The 19,644-nt window shown below is 38.3% G+C and overlaps 1 protein-coding gene across 2 annotated transcripts in view; it reads left to right on the top strand.

Annotated features, from left to right (window-relative positions):
* The window catches only part of CNST (consortin, connexin sorting protein), an 89,371-nt gene that overhangs the window by 46,364 nt on the left and 23,363 nt on the right, over positions 1-19,644 (top strand). For both annotated transcript variants that reach the window (XM_066381670.1, XM_066381679.1), the window contains exons 3-8: positions 4,592-4,797; positions 6,460-6,490; positions 8,954-9,040; positions 9,503-9,617; positions 13,004-13,025; positions 13,194-13,290. In XM_066381670.1, coding sequence (XP_066237767.1) covers positions 4,592-4,797; positions 6,460-6,490; positions 8,954-9,040; positions 9,503-9,617; positions 13,004-13,025; positions 13,194-13,290 — 558 coding nt within the window. The remainder of the gene's footprint in view (positions 1-4,591; positions 4,798-6,459; positions 6,491-8,953; positions 9,041-9,502; positions 9,618-13,003; positions 13,026-13,193; positions 13,291-19,644) is intronic.

Raw genomic sequence — 19,644 nt, 5'->3', positions numbered from 1 at the left:
TGAATTTCAATTGCACCATCTGTGATTTCTAATACCTACTTTATAAGGTTGTTGTGAGAACTGACAGTGAATGTATGAGTTTATAGTATTCTCCATGATACATATTAATATCTAATCAACCTTTTTCTTAAGAAATAGTTAAGTACCTGCACTTCTGACTAGGATCATTTCAAATTATCTGTCTTCAAGTTCACTGATTATTCTGCTTGGCAGAGTCTGCTGTTTCTTCTCTATTGAATTCTTTGGTTTAGTCAATGTATTCTTCAGCTCTAGGAATTCTTTTTGAGTGTGTGTGTGTGTGTGTGTGTGTGTGTGTGTGTGTGTGTGTGTGTGTTTCTGAAATTAGGAGTGAGGAGGCAATCAGACTCTCGCATGCGCCTGACTGGGATCTACCCAGCATGCCCACGAGGGGGCGATGCTCCATTGCAACTGGAGCCATTCTAGCGCCTGAGGCGGAGGCCATGGAGCCATCCTCAGTACCCGCGCCAACTTTGCTCCAGTGGAGCCTTGGCTGCAGGAGGGGAAGAGAGAGACAAAGAGGAAGGAGAGGGGGAAGGGTGGAGAAGCAGATGGGCGCTTATCCTGTGTGCCCTGACCGGGAATCAAACCCTGGACTTCGACACGCCAGGCCGACGCTCTACCACTGAGCCAATGGGCCAGGGCCTTTTTTTGGGGGGGGGGGGGAGCGAGTCAGTTTCTTTGTTGAACTTATTTGTTCTTGCATTATTTGCTTAATTCTATTTACTTGTCTATTTGTGTTTTCTTCATTCACTGAATTTCTTTAAGAGAATTATTCTGAACTCTTTGCCCAACAGCTCTCCATGTATTTAGGGTTAGTTATTACAGATTTATTAGTTTCCTTTGGTGGTATCGTGTTCTTCATTATTTGTGATCCTTGTGGCCTTGCATTGGTATCTACACATTTGAAGTAGTGTTTGCAGAATGGCTTCAGCAGGCAGGTCTTTCACTGGTCAGACTGTCCAGAGATTCTGGGTGGTCCATTGGTGGTGTTGATGAGCTAGCTTGATTCTAGACTCCTAATGGGCAAGTCTGGTATCTGGGTCAGTAAGTGGGGAGGCTTGGTGCTTTGGTCCACTATACCCAGCCTGGTGCCTAATCTTCCATTGATGAGGCTGGAATTTGGGTCTGTGTGGAAGAGCCTGAATCCTGGGTCCTTGGGAGCCAACCTTTGGGGACTGTTGGGGTGGGCCTGATGAATTAGTCCATGAGGGCCAGCCTGGCTCTGGTGCAGGCTGGGAGTCTGTGTCCAAGAGACCCAGTCTGGAACCAGGGTCAACAGGAGTATCTGTAGCTGGAGAGTACACTTGGAGCCTGGGGTCATGATTGCTTGCCTAGATGCTGGGTCTGCAGGGCTTGGCCTGGCCCTGGGTTAGTCGGGGATCAGACTCTGTCAGAGCTGTCTCAGAGGCTGGGGTATGGGGTCGTCCTGTTTACATTTCTTATATACCAGAATCGCTATGGAGATTTTGAATGTTTAACATGGTCAGATCTAGGAGGTACCTGAGATTTCATCTAGCCAATCCTTTTATCTTAAAGATGAGGAAACTGTAGTACAGAAAATGTCTACTCCAAGGTCACTAAGACAGTAATGACAGAATTGAAGTCTCTTGCTCATGTTCTAGTACTGTTTGATTTATCCTATCTGTCCCAGCAAGAAATGTTATCTCAAGAGGTAAGATGATTTTATTTAAGTCGCCTCTGAAGCTCATGATCTTCAAGCCCTGGTAAATAATCCTTTTGTGTTGTGAGTTTTACAAGTTTCCCAGACTTATTAATACCTCTGGAAAAACCTGTCTGAGCTTAATTAGTTCATATTTTCATCCACTTCCTACTCTTAATGATTAAAGTACTATATTCTTTCTAATTGTTCACATTAGCCTTCTGTTTCTCTTGAAATCCTTAGACTTCTGTAGGCTTTTGGGATGTCTGTTACTTATATTATAGGATTAATATTTTTCCTGTTAAAATTTCTTTTATTGGGTACATAATTTTACTCACTAATGCATTGCTTGTTTACAAATTGTACTTATGTGTAACATTATTACAGAGAAAATGGATTTAGCAGGAATCGTGATCATTATGAATCGACACTGTCTAAATAACTGAGATATCCACAATGTATGTTTTGATGCCCGTCATTCAGAACTCTTTTTTGGCCTCCTTTAGATAGTAGTGATAGATTCTGTCCCTTTTTTTGAAAACTTTTAAAATCTTGACTTTTTTTTTGGCAGTATTCTTAGAAGACTTTATTTAATTCCTCCCCTAATTTCAACATTTTTTTCAAAGAAGAAGCATGGAGTTAATATTTGATAACTATGTGGGAAGAATTTTATCAAAAGAAGTTTAGACTATGGCTGTCTACCCTTGTCATAGTCTATATGAAATTAGTTGTATGGCTGGAGAAAAGGGAAATAAAAGTCATTCTCTTAATTTTTTTTGTAGTTCTCCATGAAAAGTTTCTTAGAACTACCATGTGGTTTAAAAATTAGAAAGCAGAAGAATCGCCCATGTTTTCACAAATACTGTCCCTGGAAAATAACAGCCATCACTGGACTTTCTACTACCAGAAGCCAAATGATATAAAATAGATGAGATCATTTTCTAAAATATAAGAAATTACTATAGGTGATTTTATTTTTTACAAAGCACATTACTTGGAATTTTAGTGCTGAGACCCTGCTGGCTATAATTGGGATACCATGGTACCCAAGTTTCGTTAGGGGAGACCATAAAGAGGCGTAGATGAGAAGAAAATGTTCCAACTGTTAGAAACCTGTAATTGCTCAGAAAGGTACAAAGTATTTTATTAGGGAAGTGAAGAATTGACCAGTCTCGCCAGAGCTGTGAGTTTCTTTAGAAGGCAGTAGAACAGGGCTCTGAACACAATCTGAAAGACTGAGAAGGACATCCTCAATCGTGAACACACACTGAATTCCTGAGAAAGATCCTTTATGAGGCAGACTAGCTGAAGGTCTGTGCAGGGTCACAGTCTGTCAATCTGAATATGAAAACTAGAAACTGATACAGAGTTTTTGTTTTTTTACAGAGACAGAGAGAGAGTCAGACAGAGGGACAGGTAGAGTCAGAGACAGACAGGAAGGGAGAGAGACAAGAAGTATCACCTCTTCGTTGCAGCACCTTAGTTGTTCATTGATTGCTTTCTCATATGTGCCCTGACCAGGGGACTACAGCAGACCATGTAGCCCTTGCTGGAACCAGTGACTGACCTTGGGTCCAAGCTGGTGAGCTTTTTGCTCAAGCCAGATGAGCTCACACTCAAGCTGGCAACCTCAGGGTCTCGAACCTGGGTCCTCCGCATCCTAGTCCGATGCTCTATCCACTGTGCCACCGCCTGGGCAGGCTGATACAGAGATTTTAGTGAAGGTTGAAGTTATGTTATACTGTATAATGAATAAATGTTTAAATTTTTGTGTATCATTTCAGGAGCTATAGACTAAGCATTTATTCACTGATGGGGTTTTTTTCTTTTTAAAGTTTTTTATTATTTTTGTTTATTGATCTTTAGAGAAAAGGGAAGCAAGAGAGACAAAGAGAAACATCGATTTGTTGTTCCACTTACTTATGCATGTATTGGTTGATTCTTGTTGTATGTGCCCTGACCGGGGATTGACCCTGCAACCTCGACATGGCAGGACAACGCAATAACCAACTGAGCTACGCAGCCAGGGCCTTATCCTTTTTCTTTTTAGAAGTTTGTATTACTTCTTATAATTAGAAGAAATGTTTCTGTGGCCATTGGCTCTGGCAACTGAATTGCTGCTGCTCATCTGGGATCCAGAAATAGTTCTAAAGTCACCAGACCAGAATTTAAAGAGGAAACTGAACTTCTTTAGCTAGAAGTTTCCTGTGATAAGTGGTTGTATCTCTCTGTTCAATTCTGTTTCATTTTGGGCAAGGTAGGACTTCAAATTATAGCTAATCCATTGTTTCTTTGAGAGAGTCAGGTTTTGGGTCGGGTTTTAACCTGCATACTTTTATTTAGATCTCTTTTAATTAATTATAATTATGCAAAAATAATCGTTTATGTATGTGCTAATGGAAGCAAGTACATGTCAGCACAGTCTTTTTTTTTTTTTTCTTTTGTGATAGAGACGGGGAGAGTCAGAGAGAGGGACAGATAGGGACAGGCAGACAGGCAAGGAAGGAGATGAGAAACATCAATTCTTTGTTGCGACACCTTAGTTGTTCATTGATTGCTTTCTCATACGTGCCTTGACCGTGGAGCTACAGCAGACCGAGTGACCCTTGCTCAAGCCAGCAACCTTGGGCTCAAGCTGGTGAGCTTTGCTCAAACCAGATGATCCTGTGCTCAAGCTGGTGACCTCGGGGTCTCAAACCTGGGTCCTCTGTATCCCAGTCCGACGCTCTATTCACTATGCCACGGCCTGGTCAGGCTCAACACAGTCTTAATCGGGGGCAATTACTGTGATTCTGGGGGCTTATTCATATAATTAATTTTATTTGAAAATTTTGTTAACAGGCATCATTGTGTTAAGGTGTTCCACCGTGATGGGAATTTATCCTAACATTGGCATTTTACTTCCGAAAGGACTTTCTTCAGGAGATTCCACTCCTTTAATGCAAGAAAATGTGCTCAGTGCAGCCTCGCATGCTGTTGGTGAGGAGGAACCTGCTGAAGAGAACGCCAACCACCAGCCCCGAGCCCCTGGGCCTGCTCTGCAGTCTCTGTTCTCACTCATCCGCGGTGAGGTGGAGCAGCTGGACTCCAGAACGCTTCCCCTTTGCCTTCACCAGGTACTTCGTTAAACCCATCGCTGTCAACCTTACTCAACTTCTAGACCATTGTTAGTAATAACCTAAAATCCAGTCCTCCATTATGGATTCTACCCCGCATATAGGAGCTTGGGAGGCTGTTGGGACAGCGCTGAGGAAGCTTTCTTCCTCAAGAGCTAATTTTAGGGAAAAAATAACATATTTATGAACTAGCTGTGTTTATTTTCCCTTCAAATGAAAATAACTGGTATAGGGAAGTAGGAAAAGCTTTGCTTTTTATTCCTATTACTTCTGTTTTATTTTAACTTTTGCGTGAACAATGAGTACTCTTTCTTTTTCTTTTTTTCTTAGAAAGATAGGGACAGACAGACAAGAAGAGAGAGAAATGATAAATATCCACTCATAGTTGCAGAAACTTAGCTGTTCATAGATTGCTTTGTCATATGTGCCTTGACTAGGGGGCTCCAGCTGATCCAGTGACCTTTGGGCTCAAGCCAGTGACCATGGGGTCATGTCTACAATCCCATGTTCAAGCCAGCAAGCCTATGCTCAAGCCAGCAACCTCAGGTTTTTGAACCTGGGTCCTCAGCATCCCAGGCCGACTCTCTATCCACTGCGCCACCGCCTGGTCAGGCTGGAATCAAACTTTAAACTAAAAATTTACAGAACGGTGATACCTGTATTGCTCACAGAAAACTGTTATAGCAATAGAATAAATTTTAAGTTAGGCATATATTTTCCTTTAACAGTATGCTGTTTCCACTGTGGAATTTGGAAAAACCATTACTTTTCCTTGCAGATTTACAGGTTTGACAAATAGCTCATTGCTCTCTGCATTGGCAGCTACCTGGAAAATGGAGATAATGATCTACAAATAGGATGCCTTTTTTACTATAGATTTAGTACAAATCTGTGAAAACTTTTAAAAGTATACAGTACTTGTATGAAATATTATAAACTGACAACAGTTTATGCAGATACTTCTCAATTTTTCTTGTTTTTGGTTCTGTTTATAAATATTCTAGATAAAAGATTTCAAAGTTTTCAGAATCAAATAATTTTTAAATTTAAAGCCTTAGAATGACTCTGGTAAGTGATAAGCCTCAGCTGGGATGAGAGCCCATCTCTTTGGACCCTCCATCCAGTGCCCTTTATACTGGGCAGCACTTTGTATAGATTTCAAACATCATTGCTCAACTCTTAGCACGTGGCCCAGCTTCTCTGTAATATTAACAGAACCAAAAGTCAGTGTCCTGTGAGGTAGTTTGTGTAATAGAAATGAAATAAATGGGGTTGTAAGGTCTCATGTATTGTGTGACATGTCAACTTTTTAACTGACAAAAAACAAAGTCACTCACTTACTTGTGTTACATCTTTTTAAGCCTCTATCTAGTATTTTCCTCATTCTTAGAGTTCTTACTTCTCAACTCTAATGAATCAATGAAGTTTGCTTTGACTTGAAATAGAAAAGGAAGAATAATGTATAAAAACCAAAAAATGTTTCTGTTTACTTTGGTACAGTGTGTCCTGTGCCCACAGTCAGATCCTCTGAACTGGTAAATGTAGCTAAATAGTTTTCTTAGTTTGATATTAAAGACTTTTAGAGTTTCAAGGTCTATTTCCAAATTTGGCTTTTCATCCAAATTTTAATTTAATTTCTTGTTTGTTGTTTATTTTTCACAGATAGCAGAGTCCTATTTCCAGGAGGAGGACTGTATCCTTTTCTTAATTACAGGAAGAAATTCATAGACCCCTTAGAAAACTGTCGATTTTTTAAATGAGATTTACATACAATAAAGTGTATAGACCTGTCATTTTCAATGGCTTTTAACAGTTGCATACATCAATGTAATCACCTCAGAAAGCAAGATGTAGGGAATTTCTGTCACTCCAGAAAATTCTCTAGAACTAACCAAATTTGGCCTTTAATAAATGAGCCCTAGTTTTACCAGAATCTAAATATTTGTGTGTTTAGGAGGGGAGAACACATTGCTGAAAAATATAACAAAAATTCATTGGATTTTCTTCCTTTAGAATAAAGCAGTATTAAGTCAACTAATGCTCACATGGTAGAACCTGTCAAAGCACTTTGAACATAGTAGATCTCACAATGGTCTTCCATATGTCTACAAGGGGAAGGTTGACTTTTTCACTTTTAATAAACAATGTTCTAAGTGAGACTGTATGTTAACTTTATATAGGTATGATTCTTGCCTCAGTTTTTTAGTGTCCCTATTTATTTATTTACTTGTGAGACAGAAAGAGGGTCAGACAGGAACAGACAGGTAGGGAGAGAGATGAGAAGCATCAATTCTTCATTGTAGCACCTTAGTTGTTCATTGATTGCTTTTTCACATGTGCCTTGACTGGGGGGCTCCAGCTGAGCCAGTGACCCCTTGCTCAAGCCAGTGACCTAGAACTCATGGCTATGATCCCATGCTCAAGCTGGTGACCTCGGGGTTTCGAACCTGGGTCCTCAGCCTCCAAGGCTGACGCTGTATCCACTGCACCACTGCCTGGTCAGTCTCAGTTTCCCTTTTTAAAAATTACTCTTCTTTTTGAGGGATGGTTCAATGCATGCTCTCTAGAAAGGAAGTATCATAAATCTCTGTTTTTGTTTATCTGTGTGATGTTTTTCCCTCCTAACCTTATTAACTTGCATCACACCTCTGAGCAGATTGAGGGATAAGCAGTTATCACCCAGAACTCTATCAAATAAGCTGGTGACAAGTTCAGAAAATGGAAGTTTATTACAAAGTATGTAGAAAATCCAGTTCTGGTGGAAACCAAGCTAGAACGCTTTTTTTTTTTTTTAAACTAACAGAGTATGCCGTGAGGCAGGGATGAACCAGCATCAACATCTCTGGGAGCTTCTTAGAAATGCAAGCTCATGGGCCTTACAATCAGAACTTCTGGAGATCAGACCCATGACTCTGTGTTTTAGCAGAATTTTCAGGGAGTTTTTATGTTTGGTCAAGTGAGAAACACTGTGGATTGTCCCTGCTTCTCCCTGGCCTATTTTGTGATCCCTGGCATATCTTTAAGACTACAGCTGAGAGAGAGAACTAAACCTCTGAGTGATCTTGGGAATGACAAAAAACTAAACAGTGAGTGTTTCTCTTTTTTCTTTCTGGGTCAACGTTTAGAACATGGCCCAAAGGAAGGTAGACAGTTGGGCAATTGATCACAAGCTCATGGATGCTAAATGTGTGACAGATGGAGATAGCGGCAGTTTATGAGAAAACCTACAAAAGTGTAGAATCACGTAATGATGAAAATCGCTATGGCAAGTTAACTAAATTTTTACAAAAGACCCATATAATATTTGGCTCTGTCCTTGTTTAGGCATGTAGCCCTTTGGCTTTGTGGGAAAAGCATTCAGTGAAAAATAAAGGATCAAGTTGAGTTGAAATCAGAAACAGATTGATAAGAGGTTAATGGTTCGGTTCCTTGACAGAAAGTAATTTAGAGAGAAAAAAAGGGAAACACTTAGATTCCAGGATTTTGTATGGGTCCTATTTCCAATTATGTTTCTTTTTTTAATAAAATTACTTGTGTGTGTGTGTCATAGACAGAGAGGGACAGATAGGGACAGACAGACAGGAAGGGAGGGAGATGAGAAACATCAATTCTTCGTTGCGGTTCCTTAGTTGTTCATTGATTGATTTCTCATATGTGCCTTGAAGGGGGGGGGGGACTACAGCAGACCGAGTGACCCCTTGCTCAAGCCAGCGAGATTGGGCTCAAGCTGGTGAGCCTTGCTCAAACCAGATGAGCCTGCGCTCAAGCCGGCGACCTTGGGGTCTCGAACCTGGGTCCTCCACATCCAATTCGACGCTCTATCCACTGTGCCACTGCCTGGTCAGGTTCCAGTTATGTTTAATGGACTGCTAGAGATATATTACCAAGCAGGCACTCCTTGAGCACTATAGTTTTCATTTAGTTTCAACTGTGTGCTTGTAAAATAGAACCCGTTGCTATTACATAATATGTACATTAAAATGTACCTAGTGCAAAACCAAGAAACCTTAAGAATTGTTTAAATTTTAAAATATTTAGAGTTCTCTCAATTTTAGTCAGCTCTAGATTTTCTTAATTTATATAGGACATTGTTCTTTACCTGTGGGACTCAATGTTAATAGTCTGGATATCTGTTTTCCTCAAGTTTTCTATTCAGATGAGAAAGCAATGAAATTCATCCAGCTTGAACGATTGTATCATGAGCAATTGCTCGCAAATCTTTCTGCCATTCAAGAACAATGGGGTGAGTACAGACTAACAGAGAATGTGGAATTACCAGTCATCTAACAAGTTGCTATCTAGAAAGTTAACATATTCCACTGGGTTTTGTTGAGTCAAGAAATAAATGTTTCTATAGTCAAGTTAATGTTGCAAAGAAAGTACCATTTTTACTGCAAGGCTTTGTCATTGTGAGAAAGCTTCTCTTTGTATTTTGTTCTTCATATCAATGCCAAAAAGAGAACTCATGCAACTTATTTCGTTTCTTTTGATCCCATTGCATACTTTACTGACTAATTTGGTCTCTGAGATGATATTTACTTATATTGATAAGTAATCACTGAGGTATTTCTAACTGTGTTAACTTTTGGGTTATTTAAGAAGATAATTCAGTGTGCTAATCTTTATCAGTGGTGTCACTTAACTATTTTTTGCCTCCAAATTGTGACTTGTAATAGTCAGTGACTAACAAATATTTTAAATTTAGAAACGAAATGGAAAACTGTACAACCACATACAGTTACGTCTCTGAGGAATTCAGAAAAGGAATTGAAGGGTGAAGATTTCGAGCAGCTTACTAAATTTTGCACAACGCATCAAGAGTAAGTATTTCCATGTTTGCTTAGAATGAGCTTGATCTAGAATCTTGAAGAACGTTGAATTGTAGCATTGAATATGAGATACAAGATTCATTTCTTTGTTTTGTTACTGTTTTCAGTGGAGAAATTAAACCAGATAAAATAAAATGATTAGGTTCCTTTCTCAGCTTTTATCTGTTTCTTACACTGATCTCAGTTAAAGGTCAACATTGCATAGGTTCAAAGTATCTTTTTTTTTTTTTTTTTTTTTTTTTTTCTGAAGCTGGAAACAGGAAGAGACAGTCAGACAGACTCCCGCATGCGCCCGACCGGGATCCACCCGGCACGCCCACCAGGGGCGACGCTCTGCCCACCAGGGGGCGATGCTCTGCCCATCCTGGGCGTCGCCATGTTGCGACCAGAGCCACTCTAGCGCCTGGGGCAGAGGCCACAGAGCCATCCCCAGCGCCCGGGCCATCTTTGCTCCAATGGAGCCTTGGCTGCGGGAGGGGACGAGAGAGACAGAGAGGAAAGCGCGGCGGAGGGGTGGAGAAGCAAATGGGCGCTTCTCCTGTGTGCCCTGGCCGGGAATCGAACCCGGGTCCTCCGCACGCTAGGCCGACGCTCTACCGCTGAGCCAACCGGCCAGGGCCCAAAGTATCTTTTAATTAGAAAATTTTAAATATAGCTTCTAATTTTGATCTCTGGTTAAGAGATTGGGCAATTCAGATGAAAAAAAATTGTATATAGGACTTTTTATTATAGTTCTTTGTCAATGTTTCTATATTATAGTAAACACATTATAAAGAGTAGTCTAATAATGGAAAGCAAATACAGTACAATATTTAACCAAAATACTGCAGAAGGAAAATTATGTTTACCAGATAATTTTAAATTCCTTGATTTGTTATCAAAGAGTTAGATCTTTAAATCTTAATAATAGTAATAATATCGCACTTAAATATGGTTTTAATCCATAGTTGCAGACTTAGAATTATGAAGGTGAGGAGCGTGATAATGATTAAACTGGTGCAGATTGGGATGTAAAACTAATATGGAGTCCTCAGTGCAAAGGCTGAAAATCTATTCTGTTGATAATTCTTTCTCCTTTTTACTCGGAATCACAAAGATCTGTTAAAACTCTATTAGTAATTTAAGAAACAGAAGTAACTGTTGCTTAGCTCATGCAGCAGATAGAAAATTGCTTTGGGATCTGAGACCAGTGTTTGAAGAATGATTCTAGATTCAGAAGTGATAACTTACTTAACTCTCACGAAACAGTTTCCTTGTGTTAGTCATTTAGAACCTTTGAAACAGTATTTGGAGGGATTTTGCATTATAGCCTAACTTCTTAGCCAGTTAAATATGTTAAGTTTCAACTTTATAGCGTTTTAAAATAATGGAATTTTTAAAAATAGGTAAAAGAGATTATTTACTTTCTAAATAGTCTGTGTATACACTTTCCCTGTCCTTCCCATGGAAGTAATAATTTTTTAATATGTTACAATTTTTATTATTTAAAAAAGCATGTATTTATTGAACTTAATCTGAGCATGGCATTTTATGCTTTAAATTTGGGTAATGACCCCAAATTATTACTCTTAAATTTGTACCATAAAAAATATTTCCGAGGCCCTGGCCGGTTGGCTCAGCGGTAGAGCGTCGGCCTGGCGTGCGGGGGACCTGGGTTCGATTCCCGGCCAGGGCACATACGAGAAGCACCCATTTGCTTCTCCACCCCCCCTCCTTCCTCTCTGTCCCTCTCTTCCCCTCCCACAGCCGAGGCTCCATTGGAGCAAAGATGGCCCGGGCGCTGGGGATGGCTCCTTGGCCTCTGCCCCAGGCGCTAGAGTGGCTCTGGTCGCGGCAGAGCGACGCCCCGGAGGGGCAGAGCATCGCCCCCTGGTGGGCAGAGCGTAGCCCCTGGTGGGCGTGCCGGGTGGATCCCGGTCGGGCACATGCGGGAGTCTGTCTGACTGCCTATCCCCATTTCCAGCTTCAGAAAAATACAAAAAAAAAAATATATTTCCGAGCCCTGGCTGGTTGGCTCAGTGGTAGAGCGTCAGCCTGGCGTGCAGGAGTCCCGGGTTCAATTCCTGGCCAGGGCACACAGGAGAAGCACCCATCTGCTTCGCCACCCCTCCACCTCTCCTTCCTCTCTGTCTCTCTCTTCCCTTCCTGCAGCCAAGGCTCCATTGGAGCAAAGTTGGCCCCAGCGCTGAGGATGGCTCCATGGCCTCTGCCTCAGGCGCTAGAATGGCCCTGATTGCAACAGAGCAACGCCCCAGATGGGCAGAGCATCGCCCCCTGGTGGGCATGCTGGGTGGATCCCGGTCGGGCGCATGCGGGAGTCTGTCTGACTGCCTCCCCGTTTCCAACTTCAGAAAAATACAAAAAAAAATTTTTTTTCAAGTTAATCTGTACATTAAAGTGAACAAGCTTGATGAATGTTTACGTAGACGTATGTATCCGTGTAACTACGACTCTCACCGAGACACAGAACATTCCTGCCCCTCAGAAAGTGCTGTCATGCAGGTACCAAGTCAGTACCCAGCCCCCCAAAGCAACCACTTTCTGAGTTCTATACCAATACATTTGTCTGTTCTGTAATTTCATATAAATGTAATTACACAGAATGTACTGTATATTGTACACTGCTCACAAAAATTAGGGGATATTTCAAAAATGAATATGAAGTGACTAAAAATATCCTAATTTTTGTGAGCAGTGTATTTAGCGTCTTTTGCTCATTATTATGTCTGCAGTGTAATGTGTTATTGTGTACAATAGTAATTTGTTCTGTTTTATTCCTGTGTGCATTCATTATATGACTGTGTAGCAATTAATTTATTCATTCTATTCTTGATAGACATTTGGATTGTTTCTGGTTTCTGAATATTGTGAATAAAATGGCTGTGAACATTTTTGTGCATGCCACTTGGTGAATATATACATTCTGTTAAATTGGGTATTCCCTAAAATATCATTAAAAATAACTTTTTTTAATCTGTTTCCATGGATAATGCTAATAAAATTATCTTCTACCATAATCTATTATAGATTATAATGACAAACCAAAAATTAAAAAATACATAGATGTGAAATACTCTTTATATACACTATTAGCAAAAGAGGGTCATTCTTCTTTTTTCTGGATTTTAGCATTTGTAGTTTATTTGGGAGCTTTCATTAGTAATTAGCTTTCTGAAGAGATTCACATGTGATACCGCTGCCCTTTGAACTGTGTGAGCCGGCGTTAATGTTTCAGCAGTGGAGTGTTCTGTGCTAATATTAGAATCCTGAGAAGCTGTGATTTTTTTTGTAACAGCCATTTCAGTGACATTTGCTTAGAAGCACATCACTGCTGTAATTTTTCTAATTCTTTTTTTTCTCTCTTTTTTTTTCTACAGTCCTCTTTTATCCAAACCTAAGGTAAGGAATTGGTATTTTGAAAATATTTACAGAAGAAATGTTCTGTCTTATGTCTATAATCAGAACTCTTTTAGAAAATAAACCTTTCTTGAATTATTTTTACCTTTCTAACAATGCAGTAGTTTCCCCAAAAGTGGTTAATTTTGTGTGTATATGTTTACCTTTTAGATAGCAGCTGTAGAAAAGTCCCTGGGAAGGAAATGCTTTAAGCAGCTGTTAGTGTCTGAAGACCCAAAGGAGAGTGGAGCAGCAGCCAAAGAGCCGGGTATGTTTGAAGATAGAGAGGACTGTGAGAGATGCTGCCTCTTACAGTATTTACTAGTGTTACCTCTGAAATTCTGTATTTACTCTTTTTTTTTGCACACACTTTTCCTAGACAAATAGCAAAGCGATATGTTTTTTTATATTATGTAACTATTTTTAGATATCTAGTCATAGAAATTATAAAATCTAACTTCTTATAAAAACATAAAGTTATTTCCATGTTTTCAGCAGTATGTATCTAACACAGTCTGACAAGAGTGTACAAAAGTGCTCTGAGATAGAATTGGTTTTGGTGTGTTCAGGAATTCTTTTCTGTTTAAAAGCCAACAATTATTATATGGACTTGACCAGAATGGGTTCTGTTATCTATCTAAAGCTCTATATCTTGATTATTTATCCATAGCAGTTGATTTCTTCCCTTTTATGTTGACTCACATATGGTATACTGTAATTTGCATATATATTTCTAAAGTATTTATGATATATTTTGTACTACTTTGTGTCTTATGTCAAAAGTTACTGATTTTAGATAAAAAAAAAAAAAAAGAGCCACAAGTAAAAGCTCCAAGAAGAACACAATAAAACCAAATTTAAACTGTGACAACAACAAAAAGAAAGAGGGGGAGAAGATGGAGATTAACAGTAGCAAAGGACGATGGAGTGCAAAAGTACTCACAAAATAGTTCGCTACAATGAACAGGGTAGGGACCCTTTTCATTACTCAAAGGTAACCACCATTGAAAAAACCACCACAGAAGCACATGAGATAAAAAAGATAGCAACAGAGGAAAGATGTATGGAATACAACCAAATAAAAACAAAAGATAGCAAAACGAAAGAGAAGGATCAAACAAGACACAAAACTAACAGAAAGCAAGATATAAAATGGCAATAGGGAACTCACAAGTATCAATAATTACACTAAATGTAAACGGATTAAACTCACCAATAAAAAGGCACAGAGTAGCAGAATGGATTAAAAAAGAAAATCCAACTGTATGCTGCCTACAGGAAACTCATCTAAGTAACAAGGATAAAAACAAATTCAAAGTGAAAGGCTGGAAAACAATACTCCAAGCAAATAACATCCAAAAAAAAGCAAGTGTAGCAATACTCATATCGGATAATGCTGACTACAAGACAGGAAAAGTACTCAGAGACAAAAATGGCCATTTCATAATGGCTAAGGGGACACTGAATCAAGAAGACATAACAATTCTTAATATATATGCACCAAACCAAGGAGCACCAAAATATATAAGACAGCTACTTATTGATCTTAAAACAAAAACTGACAAAAACACAATCATACTTGGAGACCTCAATACACCGCTGACGGCTCTAGATCGGTCATGCAAACAAAGAATCAACAAAGACATAGTGGCCTTAAGCAAAACACTAGAGCACCTGGATATGATAGACATCTACAGGACATTTCATCCCAAAGTGGCTGAGTATACATTTTTCTCCAGTGTACATGGATCATTCGCAAGAATTGACCATATGTTGGGCCACAAAAACAACATCAGCAAATTCAGAAAAATTGAAGTTGTACCAAGCATATTTTCTGATCATAAAGCCTTGAAACTAGAATTCAACTGCAAAAAAGAGGAAAAAAATCCGACAAAAATGTGGAAACTAAACAACATACTTTTAAAAAATGAATGGGTCAAAGAAGAAATAAGTGCAGAGATCAAAAGATATATACAGACTAATGAAAATGACAATACGACATATCAGAATCTATGGGATGCAGCAAAAGCAGTGATAAGAGGGAAGTTCATATCACTTCAGGCATATATGAACAAACAAGAGAGAGCCCAAGTGAACCACTTAACTTCCCACCTTAAGGAACTAGCAAAAGAAGAACAAAGACAACCCAAAACCAGCCGAAGAAAGGAGATAATAAAAATCAGAGCAGAAATAAATGAATTAGAGAACAGAAAAACTAGAGAAAAAATTAATAGAACAAGAAGCTGGTTCTTTGAAAAGATCAACAAAATTGACAAACCCTTGGCAAGACTTACCAAGGAAAAAAGAGAAAGAACTCATATAAACAAAATCCAAATGAAAGAGGAGAAATCACCACAGACACCGTAGATATACAAAGAATTATTGTAGAATACTATGAAAAACTTTATGCCACTAAATTCAACAACCTAGAAGAAATGGATAAATTCCTAGAACAATACAACCTTCCTAGACTGAGTCAAGAAGAAGCAGAAAGCCTAAACAGACCTATCAGTAGAGAAGAAATAGAAAAAACCATTAAAAACCTCCCCAAAAATAAAAGTCCAGGCCCTGACGGCTATACCAGCGAATTTTATCAAACATTCAAAGAAGACTTGGTTCCTATTTTACTCAAAGTCTTCCAAAAAATTGAAGAAGAAGCAATACTTCCAAACACATTTTATGAGGCCAACATAACCCTCATACCAAAACCAGGCAAGGATGGCACAAAAAAAGAAAACTACAGACCAATACCTCTAATGAATACAGATGCTAAAATACTAAACAAAATACTAGCAAATCGAATACAACAACATATTAAAAAAATAATACATCATGATCAAGTGGGATTCATCCCAGAATCTCAAGGATGGTTCAACATACGTAAAACGGTTAACGTAATACACCATATCAACAAAACAAAGAACAAAAACCACATGATTTTATCAATAGATGCAGAAAAGGCTTTTGATAAAATACAGCACAATTTTATGTTTAAGACTCTCAACAAAATGGGTATAGAAGGAAAATATCTCAACATGATAAAGGCCATATATGATAAACCATCAGCTAACATCATATTAAATGGCACTAAACTGAAGGCTTTCCCCCTTAAATCAGGAACAAGACAGGGTTGTCCACTCTCTCCACTCTTATTTAATGTGGTACTAGAGGTTCTAGCCAGAGCAATCAGACAAGACAAAGAAATAAAAGGCATCCATATCGGAAAAGAAGAAGTAAAGGTATCACTTTTTGCAGATGATATGATCCTATACATCGAAAACCCCAAAGAATCCACAAAAAGACTACTAGAAACAATAAGCCAATACAGTAAGGTCGCAGGATACAAAATTAACATACAGAAGTCAATAGCCTTTCTATATGCCAACAATGAAACAACTGAGAAGGAACTCAAAAGAATAATCCCCTTCACGATTGCAACAAAAAAAATAAAATACTTAGGAATAAACATAACAAAGAATGTAAAGGACTTATATAATGAAAACTATAAACCATTGTTAAGGGAAATCGAAAAAGATATAATGAGATGGAAGAATATACCTTGTTCTTGGCTAGGAAGAATAAATATAATCAAGATGGCTATATTACCCAAAGCAATATACAAATTTAATGCAATTCCCATCAAACTTCCAATGACGTTTTTTAAAGAAATAGAGTAAAAAATCATCAGATTTATAGGAACTATAAAAAACCCCGAATAGCCAAAGCAATCCTAAAGAAAAAGAATGAAGCTGGGGGCATTACAATACCTGACTTCAAACTATATTATAGGGCCACGACAATCAAAACAGCATGGTATTGGCAGAAAAATAGACACTCAGACCAATGGAACAGAATAGAAAGTCCAGAAATAAAACCACATATATATAGTCAAATAATTTTTGATAAAGGGGCCAACAACACACAATGGAGAAAAGAAAGCCTCTTCAATAAATGGTGCTGGGAAAACTGGAAAGCCACATGCAAAAGAATGAAACTGGACTACAGTCTCTCCCCCTTACAAAAATTAACTCAAAATGGATCAAAGATTTAAACATAAGACCTGAAACAATTAAGTACATAGAAGAAGACATAGGTACTCAACTCATGGACCTGGCTTTTAAAGAGCATTTTATGAATTTGACTCCACAGGCAAGAGAAGTGAAGGCAAAAATTAATGAATGGGACTACATCAGACTAAGAAGTTTTTGCTCAGCAAGAGAAACTGATAACAAAATAAACAGAAAGCCAACTAAATGGGAAATGATATTTTCAAACAACAGCTCAGATAAGGGCCTAATATCCAAAATATACAAAGAACTCATAAAACTCAACAACAAACAAACAAACAATCAAATAAAAAAATGGGAAGAGGATATGAACAGACAATTCTCCCAGGAAGAAATACAAATGGCCAACAGATATATGAAAAGATGCTCATCTTCTTTAGCTATTAGAGAAATGCAAATCAAAACGGCAATGAGATACCACCTCACACCTGTTAGATTAGCTATTATTAGCAAGACAGGTAATAGCAAATGTTGGAGAGGCTGTGGAGAAAAAGGAACCCTCATACACTGTTGTTGGGAATGTAAAGTAGTACAACCATTATGGAAGAAAGTATGGTGGTTCCTCAAAAAACTGAAAATAGAACTACCTTATGACCCAGCAATCCCTCTACTGGGTATATACCCCAAAAACTCAGAAACATTGATATGTAAAGACACATGCAGCCCCATGTTTATTGCAGCATTGTTCACAGTGGCCAGGACATGGAAACAACCAAAAAGCCGATCAATAGATGACTGGATAAAGAAGATGTGGCACATATACACTATGGAATACTACTCAGCCATAAGAAATGATGACATCGGAACATTTACAGCAAAATGGTGGGATCTTGATAACATGATACGAAGCGAAATAAGTAAATCAGAGAAAACCAGGAACTGCATTATTCCATACGTAGGTGGGACATAAAAGTGAAACTAAGAGACATTGATAAGAGTGTGGTGGTTACGGGGGGGAGGGGGGAATGGGAGAGGAAAAGGGGGAGGGGGAGGGGCACAAAGAAAACAAGATAGAAGGTGACAGAGGACAATCTGACTTTGGGTGATGGGTATGCAACATAATTGAACGACAAGATAACCTGGACTTGTTATCTTTGAATATATGTATCCTGATTTATTGATGTCACCCCATTAAAAAAATAAAATTATTAAAAAAAAAAAAAAAGTTACTGATTTTTAGAAACTATTTTTTATATTGGTAATGTAAAACTTTAGACAATAAAGATAAATGAATACATTTTAAGATGTTTATGTTTTCTGATGTATGATTTTAGTACTAGTTTATATTCCCAGGATTTATGTTCCTGAGCCCTGATTTTAAATTAATAAGCAGCATCAGATGTTTTGACTGAATTGCCTGAGAGATAAAATGATGATAATGATGATGATGATGATGATGCCTGCAATTTAATTCTCCTTTTTCTCTTTATAAAGTCCCCCCCCCCATCTTACATTATTTCCTTTATATTTATGAGGCAACTTTAGGAAATTGCCTTAGGTCAATTCTATTTACATTCTGTCCTTCCCATCTCTTCTGTTCTAGTCATTTTTGTATTGGAAATCAGACAAAACGAGCTTCATAAAAATCTTAAGAAGGGAAAAAGTCACAAAATGGCCACCTAGTTTGGGTGTGAATGTCTCTCTGTGTCATGCACATTGGGAAGAGAGCTATAACAGGCCAATTAATTAAATGTGACACTGAATCCTGGTTGCTTGCACAGGACTAGCTTGGCACCAGTTGTAGCTTGGCCTCTGCTGTGAGATGTGTTACAGATGGGAAAACTGAGACGCCACACACAGTCACTTGCTTGATCCTTTGATTCACAACTAGAATCTGGTCTTCTGGTTTCTTATTTAAGTGCAGCATGCTTCTAAGTTAGGCGTGTGGATTATCAAAGACTTCCCCAAAGCAGACATCTCACTAATAGCGATCTCATGGAGAGGAGATATGGACTAAATCAATAAAAATAGAGAACATGAAAAAATATTCTAGGGAATTACTTTGTGGATGATGTTTTATTTCTCTAGGTAAAAAAATGAGGGTGAAATAGCTGGGTCATAGGGGAGGTACGTTTAACTTTTTAAGAAATTTCCAAACAGTGCTTTAGTGTGGCACTCTTGTACCATTTGTTCCCCACCAGCATTATATGAGAATTTCAGTTGTACCACATACTTGGTGACATTTAATGTTGTCAGTTTTTTATTGTATTTTAGTCATTTTAGCAGATATGAAATGGTATGTCATTGTGGTTTTAACTCGCTTTCCCCTGATGACTAGGTGTACATTTTAAATTTGGAATTAACCTCTGTAGAAGATATACTAGTTTGTACTATTATCAGCATTTCAGACTTAGTTTATGTTTTTTAGTCTAAAATAAATATTCTAAAAATTTATTTTTTCAAGCCTGATACCACTCAACTGTTCAGGCTTAACTAATGAGATATTCAGAAAGTATCAGAAATGTGTTCATGAATGCTTTGGTCTCATATCATGTTAATATTAATGAGAATAAGTTTTATATTATAATACATGTAGAAAATTCAGAAAATATTTT

Source organism: Saccopteryx leptura, chromosome 1 (assembly GCF_036850995.1).
Source record: "Saccopteryx leptura isolate mSacLep1 chromosome 1, mSacLep1_pri_phased_curated, whole genome shotgun sequence".
NCBI classification, from domain to species: Eukaryota; Metazoa; Chordata; class Mammalia; order Chiroptera; family Emballonuridae; genus Saccopteryx; species Saccopteryx leptura.
Note: the sequence above shows the minus strand (reverse complement) of the source record. Positions and strands in the feature narration are given on the sequence as shown.